The sequence below is a fragment of the Parus major genome, chromosome 11 (assembly GCF_001522545.3).
Source record: "Parus major isolate Abel chromosome 11, Parus_major1.1, whole genome shotgun sequence".
Classification (NCBI taxonomy): Eukaryota; Metazoa; Chordata; class Aves; order Passeriformes; family Paridae; genus Parus; species Parus major.
Window position 1 is genome coordinate 6,303,575 of NC_031780.1, and position 14,000 is coordinate 6,317,574.

Below are 14,000 nucleotides of genomic sequence, written 5' to 3' on the forward strand. Positions count from 1 at the left end.
GATGGAGTTTCACAAGAGAATTGATGTAACTGCAGATCAGCCTTAGAACAAAACAGGGTAAAGGAAAAGGTGCAGGATGGTGCAAATTCATTAAAATCTCCACAAATCTGATAATGAAAGATTTACTGCAGGCAGCTCCAGAAAAGGAATGAAGAAATCAGTCATGCCAGAGGTGTCCGGCTGGGTGAGGATTCCTGAGCAGCATCTCTTCAGGAGAACGTCTTTTTCTATTGCGCCGACTGCCTTTCCCTAGAACAAGAAGGGAGATATCAGAGGGAAACTGCAGTGGGACATGGATTAAAGTATTTTACAGAGGGGCTTTGATATTCCTGGGGGGCTGGCATGTAAACCTTCGCTGCTCAGGCAGTGAATCCTAGTCTCTGTGGTCTCTACAACGTGGAGTTGGTTGCAGTGTGATGGGCGAGGGATTCATCCTCCCCTCCGATGCGCTGACTCTTGTTCTCCAAAGAGCTGTGGGAGCTCTTCTGTTCCTCTTCCAGCACCTGTGAGGGAAAAAGCAACCAGAAGTCAGGGAAATACAGGAAAGTGAGGAGCAAAGGCACACAAAAGCACAACTCAGAATTCACTGAGTTGAGATGAAGGACACCACAAATTAGAGCTGATTTATTTTTGAGGGGGGCAAAAAGTTTAAGATGAGGTCTCAAGAAGAAAACAAGGGGAATCAAAATGTGGAGCAGGAAGAGGCAGCAAATCCAAATGTGTTGCCTCAGTAGAATCAAGAAGCCCTGGAGAACCAAATCATCTGTGATTGAGATAAGGATTAAATTTCACCCTGGAGCTATTTTGTTCTTTGATCTCACAAGCTAATTACAAATAAAAAAAATAAAAAAAATAAAGGCATATTTATGGCTCTTTTAAAATACTTCCCCCATAATCCCTATTATCAACTAATCATTCTTAATTGTTTTCTTTATTAACTAAACAACATAACACAGTAATCTTTCTTGGTGATGTTTTTCCAGAAAGTTGGAAGGTGACCATAGCATGACCATGTTATATTTCCCTGGGAGGGCAGCTGAAACTGTGCTGACTTACACCACACTGTGATTTGTCCCAATATATTTTAATGATATTAAAAGCTCTTCAGAGATAATTCCTGATAGAGAAAAAGCTGATTCTGGATTTCTTTGAGTACATGTATTGAATGCATTAATGAAGTTCACCTACCATGGCTTCACAGCGTTGTCCTCTCTTTGCAATGTTGGACATTGGAACTGTCAATTTAATACTAGCTTCTTCACCCTCACGGACCATCAGAATATTTAACATCTTCCAAAAAATCAGAATTCCAAGTTATCTGAAGATCAGAAATCCCTCAGCTTTCCCACAAAATGACTGTACTTACATGCTTGACCTGCTAACAGAGCAGATGCTGCACACAAGAATTGTAAAATAAGGTTAAATATACTACAAATATGTCCATGTCCTGCTGATAGGTCAAGCTGATAGTAGATTTAATTTTAGATTGCTACTGTGTATGAAATTCTTGAATGCAATTACTGATATTAAATGATGAGAAAGTTTTCTGGAGTCATAGTTTTGGCACTACTTTAGAAATTGCACTGATAGCTTTGGCTTATTCTTTGTCTTATATAGGATATGCAGCACAAGCAATGGGAGTGTTTTGTCTGTTGATACATCAAGACTAAGAAAATTGGAAAAGTAGTTCATGAGGTCACAGTGAATTAGCTTCAAATTTCTGAGGAAAAAACGTGATTTTTGCAAAGTTCTACTTAATTATTGCTAATATTCTGGGCTAATATAGTTGAGCATTCCCTCTGCAGGTCCTTCAGGGATTTTTCTTCCTCAAAAAAACATTAAAAGAAATCCAATAGCTGTGCCTCTATCTGCCAGAATGATTATATCTATCATGAGGTAATTGCAAAGAATATGGATCTGTTACACCAGTCAGTGTGATTAGCAGTACAAGCAAAGTGTTTTATGAAGTATTTCCCTACAGCTGCTCACCAACAAGTCACTTCAATATTTTGGATAGGGTTTCCTGGAAATGCCTAGCACTGAGATATAGCATTACATACAATATCCTTTATTTTTGGCCTCATTCCTGGGCAAATGCCAGGTAGGCTTCCAGATGCCCCAATTCATATATTGTCATTTGCTCTCTGAAACATTTCCTCACAGGGAAGGAAGACTAAGGGCAGGAGCAGGAAAGTGTGTGACTCTCCATGAATATATTACAGCTACATCTTCACTGAACAATGCCTGAGTAGACAAGCATAATAATTCAGCATGGAGGACAGCTTTGTCTTACTTTTATCACAGTTTATGCTGAGGAGGCTTTGGCAACCAGTCAGCTGAAACTATTTCTACACCTGATCAGCTCTGTCACTGTGGACACCTCCCTGTTACCTCTGCTTCAGAGTCCCGGACTTGTTGCTTCAGCTCCTTCTGTTCTGCTCTCAGCTCCCACAGCAAGTTGTACAGATGGAGCATGTTCTTGTGTTTCTCTGAGGACCACGGCTGGAAGCAGAAAAGTCAGTGAAAAACAGCAGCACTTTCTAGGTGTTCTGATCTCTCACAGGATCAGGTACTCTGCTGGCAGAAACTGGCATAATCCTGCTACAGTCAATAAAGCAACATTAATTTCCATCATTGAAACATCAAAACCATGGTCAGCATGGGTTTATCAGACTTCATTTTTATTTGGAATCCATCCATAATGCCGGCCAGATGGCACATCTTGCACTTTGCTGATGCTGCTGTTTTATAGTTGGAATGAAATGAGATGAATAGGAATGTATAGCAATAGAGATGAAAAAATGGGATTCCAGCAATGGTGTTCTGTGTATTCTCCCCAGTGGGAAACAGAAAATTAAAAAAAAACAATGTAATATTAAAAAAAATCCCTATTTGTAATCTCTGTTTGGTTTTCTTAAGTGTAATTGTGCAGCATGACTGCAGAATTTACTGACAGGCTTCTGCCTCTGGTTACAGACTCACACTGATGCTGTTAATGGGGTGATCCCTCACCCTTGATGAGATTATTTGGCTTAATGGCAGCACACCACTTCTTCTGGAATATCTTTTATTTAAGCCTATCTATCTATCTATCTATCTATCTATCTATCTATCTATCTATCTATCTATCTATCTATCCATCTATCCATCTGCTATGTATTAAGCCTCATCTTGTTCTGCAGAGTAAACATTGGGAGATTTAAGGAATGATAGGACCCACAAAGTCCGTGACAGAAACAGAACCAGAACACAAGTGTCTGCCTTTGCTGCTCTGTTCTTGAAGAGGGAACAACAGAGGAAATTTCAGCTTCCCTGCCATCAATCTGCAGAACTGAGCCCAGCAGCTGCTGAACCTGCATTTTGCAGGATCCCAGGGGATGTGGAGTCTGCCTGATGACCAAATCTGAGAAGATGATCTCAGGCATGGCTAGAGCAGACCTGTCATGTCACATTATGTCCTGCACTCCCAGTCACTCCCAGCATGGCAGCCCATCTCCTGGGCTGCTGGTATTGTCAGCCTGGAGGTGTGCAGGTGGAGTAGAGGGGTAGCATGAAGTATGCCACACTTCTGGCTCTTTCACTAACACTGACCTTTGTGTCTTGTGGTCTTCATACCTGGTATTTGACAGTGTTTTCTCTGCTCAGGAAGATTTCATCTTCTCTCTTCTCCCTCCCTATTACTCTGCAGAAAACCACCTTTGAGGCAATGGTGTCATGAAGCTCAAGGTGATATGTCAGCTGGATGATATCATCTATGACCATAAAGATACGTTCTTCTATATCTTCATCAGCAGGCTTTTCTGGATTTCTGTGGAAATACTCCTTGATTTGCTAATGGAGAGTGAAAAAAAGATACAGAAACAACTTAGACAACACAAAACTGGCAAATTTACAGATTTGGGTAAAACCCCAAGGTAAAAATTGGGCTCTTCTGCCTTGACTTGCATCTCTTGGCCAATGGTCCAACTGTTCTTGCCTATGTCTTAAAAAACCCAACCACATAGCTGCTTAAAGCAATACAGAAGTGTCCTATTTGTGGAGCAGAGTATGCTTTCCAAGCTACAAGTTAGTTTGGGATGCATCCCTGCCTGAGGGAACTGCAGGAAGGAAGGTATTTTGGAGAAAAGCAAAGTTTCCCACATTTCCCAACAGAGAGGAAGAAAAGGTAGCATGTTCAGTGCTGCTCCAAAGACAGGCCATTGCATGGCTCTGTCTTGGCAAGTGAAGTGTCTGAGCCATACATACTGCCAGATGTCAGATTTCCTCCTCCTGTTCTGCAAACCAGACCTGACAAGAGGAAGATTACCTGCCCGTAACAAATCAGAGTGATGGGACAATTCATCAGGAACCTGAAATGATAATAGTTTGGGCTCAGCACACAAAATAATTTTCCTAGTTTTTAATCTTGTGAAAATTTTGTTTTAAAATCATAGTCCGAATTTTTTTACATTTCCTCTTGACACATGATTTCCAAGCCTTACTTTCCTAGTTTAATTCTAGCTGCTCAATGCAGTTCCTGACAACTGGTCACACTGTAGCTCTCTGTCAAGCAACTGTGAGACACAGCAGCTGAACAACGCTTGGAAGTCTCTTCTGGAGTTTTGCCTCAGCCATGCCCACTGAAAATGAACTGAAGCCCCAGGCAGTATGTTTTGCATAGTTTAAATATCACAGTGACACATATCTTTCTGTTCCTGCCTTGGCCATACCACTATAGGCCGGGGGTTAGCATCAGCTGCAATGCCAGCCTTTTCCGTTTTCTTGTCTCTTTCGCCAAACTCTATGTGCCGCATGTGCAGGAAGTCCTCCCGCCCCACAAAGTACTCTGTCATCTCAGTAGCATTTTCAAAACGTTTGCAGAGGCCATCAACTCGTGCCGTGTGGTAAAACTCCACTGTGTGCCCAGTCTCAGGTTCCAGTGACGTGTAGGAGTGAGCTAAGGACAAATCACACAAGTTTTCAGAGTTAGCAACTGTAATACACTCAATGTGTAGCATGTCCAGGGGAGGTCTCATTTTCTTCAGCTTTAGCAACAAATCTGATACAAGACTTATCCCCTGCTGCACAACATTGAAAGAACAAACATAATCCTAAAGAGAAAGTTTCAGCTTCTGTCAATTCTACTGATAAAAGTAGAAATCTATCACCCTGATACACATGATAAAGAAAGATACATAGGTGGAGGAGCACTGCCCAGGACTGCAAGCCACCAACCCAATTTCTACTCTTCATTGGAGATCATCTTATTTATCTACACAATTTATCCCACAAGTATCCTGACCCCCCTGCCTTTCAGCTTTGGGCTTTTGCCACTGCTAGAAGGGAGTCATGTGAAATCCCATCAGCTGCAGTGGCTGCCCAGATGAGCTGGAATACCTTTAAGAAGGAGGGGGTGTCCTGGACTGAAATGGTCTGTGATCAGCTGTGTTTGTTTGTTCACTTCTCTCATATACAACAGGTCTTTTCGGTGTTTGAACCATTCCTTCACCTCCAGTTCTTCAGTACCTGGCAGGAGACAAGTCATTTTGCAACCTTAGGTCACTCTTTTGGAGATGGCAAAATTCTGATGAGCTCTCCATGTCTGTGCCAGCACCCTGTGCTCCTGATACAGCCTCAGTGAACATGGTATGGCCACTGGAACTGCCCCTGTGCACAGGGGAATTTTGTATGTGAATCCTAATCTACATTTGAGTAGATGAATTATACCCTAAGAGGATCTATTCCTCTCCTTCAACCAGAACTACAGTAATGAGCTCAGGAGTAGAACATGACACAGCGAAGGACTAGGCAAGAGAAATTCCATTCTAAATACTTAATGATGGTATCAGGAGATTGGAGCATCACACTATCCAAGAAGGCTGAGGGCAGGACACTGTATGTCCAGTTAGGAATCTGCATGGTTTCTTGGACCAGCTGTTAAAAAATAATGTTTTCAAGTACAGAGATATCCTCAGGCTGTAGCTGCCCCTTTCTATGGCCCCTTTTGACACCAGTGAGGAAATGAGGATAGTGACACTATTGGATCAAATTGAACCAGCCTTCCATTTCTCTGAAGACTGAAAATCCAAGCAGCTGACCTGTGACACTGAACAGTTTCACTGGTGTACAAAACAGATTGAAACTCTTGTGAAAACCTCTAGCAATGCTGGGAAGTTCAGGGGCTCAACAGACTAAGTATGATGAAGAGTTTGAGGATATGGTAAATAACTCCTCCACAAAGGTGAAAGGAAAATGAGAAAGCACAAGAGAGACTCTGGCAGAAAGGGGATCACCTCCCCCTTTCCATCAGCATGCCCCAGGCTGTTTTCTTAGTGTGTGGAGGGTGTTCATTCATCCCTCTTACGGTCTGTGTCTGCGTAGACAGTGAGGCGTTCCACCAGCCCGTCTCTATTCGCATACGCCGCCCATTTCTCCAGTTTTGCTTTATCATACAGGATCACCTTCTTCCCCTGGGAAAAGGGATTCTCATATTCTGCAGTGGGCAAGAGAGATGTCAGACAAACCAATGTCCCAAATCCACTGAAAGGTCAGCTGGGGGCAAGCAAAAGGCAAAGGAAGAATACCTACCTGTGCAAGACACCCTAATTCGGGCTACCCATGATAGTGGCATCTCAAAGCTCATGTCTATTTCCACCTTTTCCTGCTGAAACAGAAGCAGAGATTTGTGGTTTTGGCAGTGTCTCTTACTGTGCCAGGAGGCATTTTGGTCCTGGTGAACCACAGTGATCAGAGCTCAGCTCTTGCAAGGCTCTGCTCTGGGGAGCACCATGGTACAGCTATGACAGCACATCCCTACTCAAGCCTGATGAAATTATCTTCTCCTGGCTACTGCTCATGCTGGCAGGGAATGGATGTGGCAATCACCAAAATGATCAGATTATTTTATGTAGACCCTGGAGGACTCCTTGCTCCCTGGTTATGGGCACAGGCTGAGAAGAGGAGATAGAAAGAGGGAATTATTATTTGCATTCCTCCGTCCGGTTTTGCGGGTGCAATGCCTGTTTTATCATGCTGTCTTCTTCCAGTAGGGCATTTTTTGCTTCTAGTATGTGGAATGTTTTGTATATTAGAGGTCACATATTATTTCTGCATTTGGTTGGCAGGTCTACCTTGCATCCAGGAAGGGAAGGTGACCACCATAGAAAGAATGTCCATAAAATTCTCATTCTGCATTTTTAAAAATGATTTCATCCCAAAGGCCAATGCACTGGAGGCTTACAGAGATCCCTAGCCACTTATGACACCTGAAGTACCACTTGGAGTCCTGCTTCAGAAAGCACCAGAACTCTTCTAGACTGAGAAGGAATCTAAACCTGGCCAGAGTAGAAGGGATCTGACCTGGAGAGGGCAGCAGGCAGGCAGACATTCATGGGCTTATGGACACATGGGCTCCATACAGGGTCCCCACTGCTCAAGAGCTTCTCTTGGGTCACTCACCATCTCATCCATGTCCTCCTTAGGTGACTCTGTGGGCAACTGTGAGGGCTCATTGCTCTCTGAAAACATAATTTCCCAGCAGAAAGAATCACTCAAATCAAAGCTGAGATCCTAGGGCATACAGGAAAAACTCTTTTTACTAAAGGGCATTGTCAAAGGCCTGACACTAAACTTGACCACTGCATCAAGATGTCTGCGGTGCTCTGGACCTGCCTGGGTGTCAGAGACTTTAAGAACTCTAGAGATCTGGACCTCAGTGAGGGGAGCTCCTAAACCCTTGGCTGGCTGGTGGAGCCCCAAAGACAGTCTCTGTGCCTAGAGACAGTTGCCTAGATAGGGGTTGCCTAGAGGTTGCAGGACCCCTTCCTTGTGGTGCCTCATCCTCAGATGAGAGGAAGTGGCTGGAAATGCTTCTGCCTCCTTCCCCAGGGCAAGCTGATCTAACTCAGACCCTCACCTCCCAGACTTTGCATCTGCTGGGGAGTAGCTGAGGTGTGTAAGGAAGAGCCTAATCAAGATCTTACCTGCTGTGAGTAAGATGTGATCCTGGACTTCCTCAGGACTCAGGTTAGCCCAGCTGTCCCTCACGTGCCCAGGGTACCAAGGGCTTCCTACCTTGCAGCCTTTCCGGCAGTCCTGCAGGTTCACCCAGTAGTTCCTGTGGTTCCAGATGCTCTCAATCCCAAGGAAGCACTCATCCATAGTGCTGTGGTGATTCCCCGTGAAGGGGTTGATGAAGAAGGTCTCGGGAACCTTCCTCTTCCCAGACAGAACCAGAACCCAGGCATGTACCCGTAAGCCATGCAAAGGGTCTCGCTTGGGCTTTCCCACCTCCTGTGGCACAGAGGATAGAGCAACAATTATTGCTGTTTTATTGACACTTTAATCCAACCCAAGGACAATCTTATCTTTTCCTCTGCCCACTTCTAAAGAACTCCAGGGACTTAATGCTCTTTAAGAGTGAGGTAGTGCATACCCAGCACATGTTAATGTGCTGGCACACACTGTGTTCCTGGAGGCCAAGTGCTCATGGCCATGATCAAGGTCGTGTCATACTTCACAGAGGGTGTGAGCTCCTCTCTTTAGCCACCCATTACCTGTGTCTCAGCTCTTCTTCCTGGAGCTCACAGGAAGGTGAACCTTGCTAACTCACCATGAGCACCTCCTCTTCACTTTCCTCCTTTTCTGCAGATTCAGTTTCTTCCTCCTTCTTGGCCTGCTGCTGAAGCAAAAACTTACTCTGCGGTTCTAAAGGGTACTTAATTCTATACTTGTTGGGATCCTCCTCTTCTGGTACCTGCAAAAGCAGGGTATTACTGTGAAACCCACTGGAGATCAAAAGAAGGAAGTAAATATATAGCTTACAGGTACCTCCCAGTGCCCAGCATTTGGCTGTTTGCAATATTGCACCTGGTGAGCAAAAATTCAGTGGAGCCAAAAAAGACCTTGTAAGGAACTGTAGAAAGTCACTCAAAAGATTCCTTTGGTGAGGTCCCTGGTACAGACTGAAACCCAGTGTGAACCTGAAGCTGTTCCCCCTAGCTCAGCTCTGGAGCTCACTGGACATGAACTGTCCATGAACACAGCTGAGTATGTGTGCTGGGCTCCTCCCTGCCCACTCACTGCAGGTCTCACCTCCGGGGGCTTCCTGAGCAGTGGGCACAGCTCCTGAGTCTGGTCCAGGGAGCACATCTCGAGGGTGGCATATCCATGTACACAGTAGGCATCATAGCCAGCCCCGATCAGCAGGGAACACAGCAGCACAGTGAAGTCAAAGCAGTTCCCTCGCTGGTATTTCAGAATGGTGGTTGGGGAATAGAGTGAACTGGGCTTGAAAGAGAGAGATACATGTTCACAGTGCTTGTCTTGTGGAGCTGAAACACACACCAGGCAGAGAGCAGGGCAGAGAGGCATTGCCCACATCCCTGGGCTCTGCACCCTTAGGGAATCTGTTATATAACATTCCTTTAAAAGCCACAGACTCTAAAACTCCCCTCCAAAGTGATCTGGGGAAACTGGTGACAAATTTAACCACAGGAAGGGACGGACATCACAAACTTATCAAACTGCTGAAAACCTAACACTAATCACAATCCTGGAATGGGATTCCCCTCTATCTCCTGCTATTCTGTCTACAGTCCTTCCAAGGAAAATACCCATAAGCTAAATTATAGTTCACAGGAGGAAACATATTTCCTTCTGGCCCTCACTGGTGAGCAATAAAAAGTATAAGTACACACAAACTGCATACAGAGAGGTTCTACTCCAACTCACTTCTCAGACATCACCTAAGGTGATCAAGGCAGTCTCCATCTGCTAAATGGAGATACCTTCTGTGTGGTTACAAGGTGCCAGAGCTCCTCTTGAGACACTGGGACTCTTGGGACAGCCTGTGGCTGGCATAGATTGTTTAGGTCACTCTGCAGTCCTTGCTAGCAAGGAGTGTCTTCTCTTAGCTGATTCTCATCAAGAATTTGCTCCAGCTCTGGCATCATCTCTTTTTGCTAACCTAGAAATCTCCCTTCAGCCATCCCAAAACATCCCAAAATATGAGAATAGAAATGTCTAGAAGTCCCTAAGAACCAGTCACTGAGGTCAAGTATCATCCCCTAGGATTGACAGGGTTCCAAGATGTCTTGGTTCTAGGAGGGGAAGCTTGTCAGCCATTTCCTCTCACAGTGCTCCAGCTGCTCATCTGGGCTGCCTGAAAGCAAGGTCTGGTCTTGAAGAAATGGTGCTCAATTACTTAAAAGTTACCACACTGAACATGCACTGGGACTGTGGGTCCAAGAGAATGCACAGGGTCTGAGAAAATCAGGGGGTGGCCTAAAGAGTGAAGGGATGGTGAAAGTGTCAAAGACCTTTGTGATCCCAGCCACTGGAACTTCCCCACTGTGTCCCCCTGAAAGGCCCTTGTGTCACCTCTGTTATGTCTCTGCTGGGGCTGCAGCCCCTTTCTTACCGGTGTGAGTGGGCACTTGAGGGGCTCCATGATGAGGTAGTCACAGACAAAGCTGGCACAGCCTGACCAGTAGTACATGTCTGGGAAAGGCAGCAGGGTTGGCCTCACTGTTGTGCTCACAAACTTCTGAAGGGCAACACAAGGAGTTTGGTTAGCCAACAGGCCCTTGGAAGTCTCCTGTCCAAAGTCATCCTCAGACCACCCCTGGATGTTGCAGATCAAATTCAGGATCTTTCTACAGCATATCAACAGCATCAATATCCCTTCTCTCCAGTTCCAAGATGAAAATTTCATGGGGTTGGGAGGCTGTCTGCTTGCCTGTGGCTGAAACTTCAACCTCATCTCAGACACATCCAAGATGTGAGCCAGTTCTCTTAATTTTCAAGCAAGTCAAATAGCTAGTGCCTTTTCTGGCTCTTACATCCTCTAGCATTTTTATTTACCTTGCATGTTAATGATACAGCAAATTTTGGGGAAAGTTGGTACAAAGTAGCAATTCCAGGTGCCAGGGAGGAATATCAGGTCCAGAATTAAACAACAGTTGTGCAGCTTGGGCCCAGAGAAAACAAAACCAGACCACAAAGCTCCACATTTACTCCTTCCCTGTAAGTTCTGTGAAGTGCAGAGTAAGACCTAACTCTGGATCCATACTCCCTATCTGTGTCTGAGCCTGAGCCTTACCTATTTCATGTGTTTCTTTTCCTTCCCTTTATGTTTCTGTGGTCTCTCCCATTTCCTAAGCATCACTCTGCAGCCCACATGACAACACCAACATTTATATGGCTCCTGGATTTGGAAAGCCAGGGTTCTGTGTGCCTGCTCAGGGGCTGTGGGCTCAGCCAGCAGGTTCCCTTTAGCCAGGAGGGAGGGCAGGAGGGGCTGCTGTTCTTTCACAGCATTTGGCACTGTGGAAACCAAGTGCTCCCTGTGCTGTGGCCCAGCCCCACAGCACCCCATACCTGCACACCACACTCATTGACCGGGTAGATGAAGAGCGGCTTGCGGTCAGGGCACAGGTGAGAGTACTGCTGGAAGAAATGGTCAGCGAGCTGCAGCAGTTCCTTTTCCTGCTGGGAATTTGTCTTGTACGAAGATGGTAAGAGGGATGTGTCAATGGAGCTCCAGTCAAAATCACTTACATGGCAGGGGGAGGCAGAGAGACACAAGCAATAAGCCAGGAGCAATAGAGGCAAGATAACCCGATATCAAAACATAGTAGGACTTCCCTGTTTCACAGGTAAAAAATGGGACCCATATCCTAGGATATGATTTTGACATAGCCAAACATCTCTGGAGCAATGGCAAACTGACATATACCCAGAGTCCTGGGGGATCTTTATGCAGTGGTGAAGGGATGTACAATCAGATGAGTTACCTTGTCTTGCTTGCACATACACACTCTTGGACAAACTCGTCAGGCACAAGAAATTTGCTCACTCCCAACACAATACAAGTGCCATCCACACGTGTGCAATCACCCTGTGGGGACCCAAAGGGAACATCTCTGCTCATCCCAGTCCTGGGCAGAGACTTACGGTTCATCATTTGAGACAGAGGCTTTCTTCTCAGCTGCATCTGTCTCCGGGTCATCAAGGAAATCACTGATATTTGAAGAGATCTCATCTTCTGGTGTTTTCTCCACTTCCTCTGTCTCCTCCAGGGCCTCCATTCTGCTTGGCACTACAGGAATGCACACACTAGGGTGAATTCAGGGGTGGGACCCAGGAACAGAGAAACACTCACATGGTGGCCACAGTGGTTTGGTACATGAGCATGACTGAAGCAGCCAGAACCAAGAGAGTAAAGGGAGAGCATTGTGTTTGGGCTGGGTTTGGTAAAGAAGTGGCTCCATGTTCCTGGACACCCTAAGCATGGCAGAGCAGGCAGAGCCTGGCTCGGTAGGGCAAAGCACATCCCCACATTGAGGCTGAGTGCCCCGTGTCCTCCCTCCTGCCTGGGGTGCTGCTGGCGGGGCAGCAGCTCCATCAATCCGCTGGGCCCCGGCCACAGCCCGCGGCCGCGCAGGGGCCTTGGAGGGAGCGGGGCGCGGTGCGGAGCCGGCAGCCCCAAGGGCAGCGCCCCGCGTATCACGGGCGGTGTTTGTGTGCCGGCCCCGCGGTCAGGCTGACCCCGAGCGGGGCGCACAGCGGGCACAGGGAGCCGCGGCCCTTGCCGGGCTCCCCGCTCCGCTCCCGGCCCTGCCCCGCCCGGCCGCCCCTCACCCACGGCTCCAAGGGCAGCGCGGCCGCTCCCGGCCCGGCTCCGGAGCGCTCACCGTGGCAACGCCACCGCCGCGGCTGCCGGCACACGGGCCTGCGGCTCCCCCCGCCCAGCCGGGGCTCCCCCGGGGTGCCCCCAGACCTCCCCCCACAGCCCGCGGGCCCGGAGGCTCCTCGGGACCCCCGCGCACCCCCTGCGCTGCCCCAGCCCCGGCACCGCCGCCTCTCCCGGCCCGGCCGCCGGCACCGTGCCCCGGGGCCGCTGGGAGCCACGGGCGGCAAAGGAGGGGACAGTGCCAGCCCCTGCCCGCCACCACGGCTGAGCCGCCGCCCTCCTAGACCTGCTCCGAGCCTCATCAGTTCGGCTCTCTAAAAAAACCACCTCCAGCCGTCCTTTGTTGCAGGCACATACCCAAAAACTGGCACCAAGGGATGGCAAGACACCTTGTTCTCTTTTTCTTTTTGTTCTTTGTCTTTTCTTACTTCTTTTTCTTTTTCTTTTTCTTTTTCTTTTTCTTTTTCTTTTTCTTTTTCTTTTTATTTTTATTTTTATTTTTATTTTTATTTTTATTTTTATTTTTATTTTTATTTTTATTTTTATTTTCTTCTTCTTCTTCTCCTTTACCATTTCCTTTTTCTTTTCCTTTTTCTTTTTCCTTTCCTTTCTCTTTTTCATTTTCCTTTTTATATTTTCCTTTTTTTCCCTTTTTATCTTTGATTGGCAGTTCATTAGACTGTAAGCAGGGTCAGACATGAAACCCTTTTTTTTTCTGGTTTGTTGTTGTGGTTAAGAAAAAATATGGATTGATGAACGGATGTTCACATTAGGCATTCTGTTAAGGGAACCGTAGCAATTAAAACTCTGAGGATGCACAGACTGCAGTCAAAATATATCAAGAAGTATAATTTTGAGTGATTAATGCAGTTTGCATATGGTTCCTCTTGCTCAAATGGCATGAACCTGTATTGAGGGCAGAGGGCAGGGTTTTAGGTTGGATGTTAGGAAAAGGTTCTTCCCCAAAAGGGTGTCTGGGGACTGGAACAGGCTCCCCAGGGAACATTTGTTCACAGGGGGCCCAAAGCTTGCCAGAATTCAAAGAACATTTGGACAATGCTCTGAGAGGTGCAGGGTGGGACTGCTGGGGTGGTCCTGTGCAAGGGCTGGGAATTGGACTCAGTCCTTGCAGGTGCATTTCACATCTGGATATTCTATGAAACAAAGTAGAGTAGAACCCTCCATCTCTCACCAGTATTTCTCAGCAGTTCTTAAATGCCAGAAGTCAATAAAAAAACCAGATAAGGCAAATATATGTTGTGCTTCCAAAACTGCGTGTACTCAGGACCCAAAGTTATCTGGCCTTTGCGTGTGCTGCTGTGGTATC

At 46.5% G+C, this 14,000-nt stretch overlaps 1 protein-coding gene across 3 annotated transcripts; it reads right to left on the minus strand.

The window, feature by feature from the left end:
- Nucleotides 1-72: 72 nt before the first annotated feature.
- Nucleotides 73-12,306, minus strand: DRC7 (dynein regulatory complex subunit 7). Of its 3 annotated transcripts, none has more exons than XM_033517228.1 (16): nt 11,935-12,306; nt 11,359-11,533; nt 10,400-10,525; nt 9,073-9,267; nt 8,591-8,734; nt 8,053-8,271; nt 7,438-7,548; nt 6,568-6,640; nt 6,344-6,472; nt 5,377-5,505; nt 4,710-4,936; nt 3,616-3,831; nt 2,392-2,502; nt 1,189-1,290; nt 351-503; nt 73-249 (listed from the first exon to the last, which is right to left on the minus strand). In XM_033517228.1, exons 1-15 carry the CDS (start codon nt 12,066-12,068, stop codon nt 390-392), a joined length of 2,205 nt encoding a protein of 734 aa, XP_033373119.1. In that variant the 5' UTR covers nt 12,069-12,306; the 3' UTR covers nt 73-249; nt 351-389. The 3 variants fall into 3 exon arrangements, with proteins under 3 accessions (XP_033373119.1, XP_033373118.1, XP_033373120.1); XM_033517227.1 differs by having other exon boundaries at nt 6,568-6,643; nt 11,935-12,305; XM_033517229.1 differs by having other exon boundaries at nt 6,568-6,643; nt 11,359-11,424; nt 11,935-12,021.
- Nucleotides 12,307-14,000: the final 1,694 nt, after the last annotated feature.

Coding starts and splice junctions, on each gene's coding strand:
- DRC7 (XM_033517227.1), bottom strand. CDS start 12,068: ATGGAGGCCCTGGAGGAGACAGAGGAAGTGGAGAAAACACCAGAAGAT. Junction 8,735..9,072: donor TGCTCAGGAAGCCCCCGGAG/GTGAGACCTGCA, acceptor CTGCTTTTGCAG/GTACCAGAAGAGGAGGATCC. Junction 2,503..3,615: donor AAAACACTGTCAAATACCAG/GTATGAAGACCA, acceptor TTCTGCTTCCAG/CCGTGGTCCTCAGAGAAACA.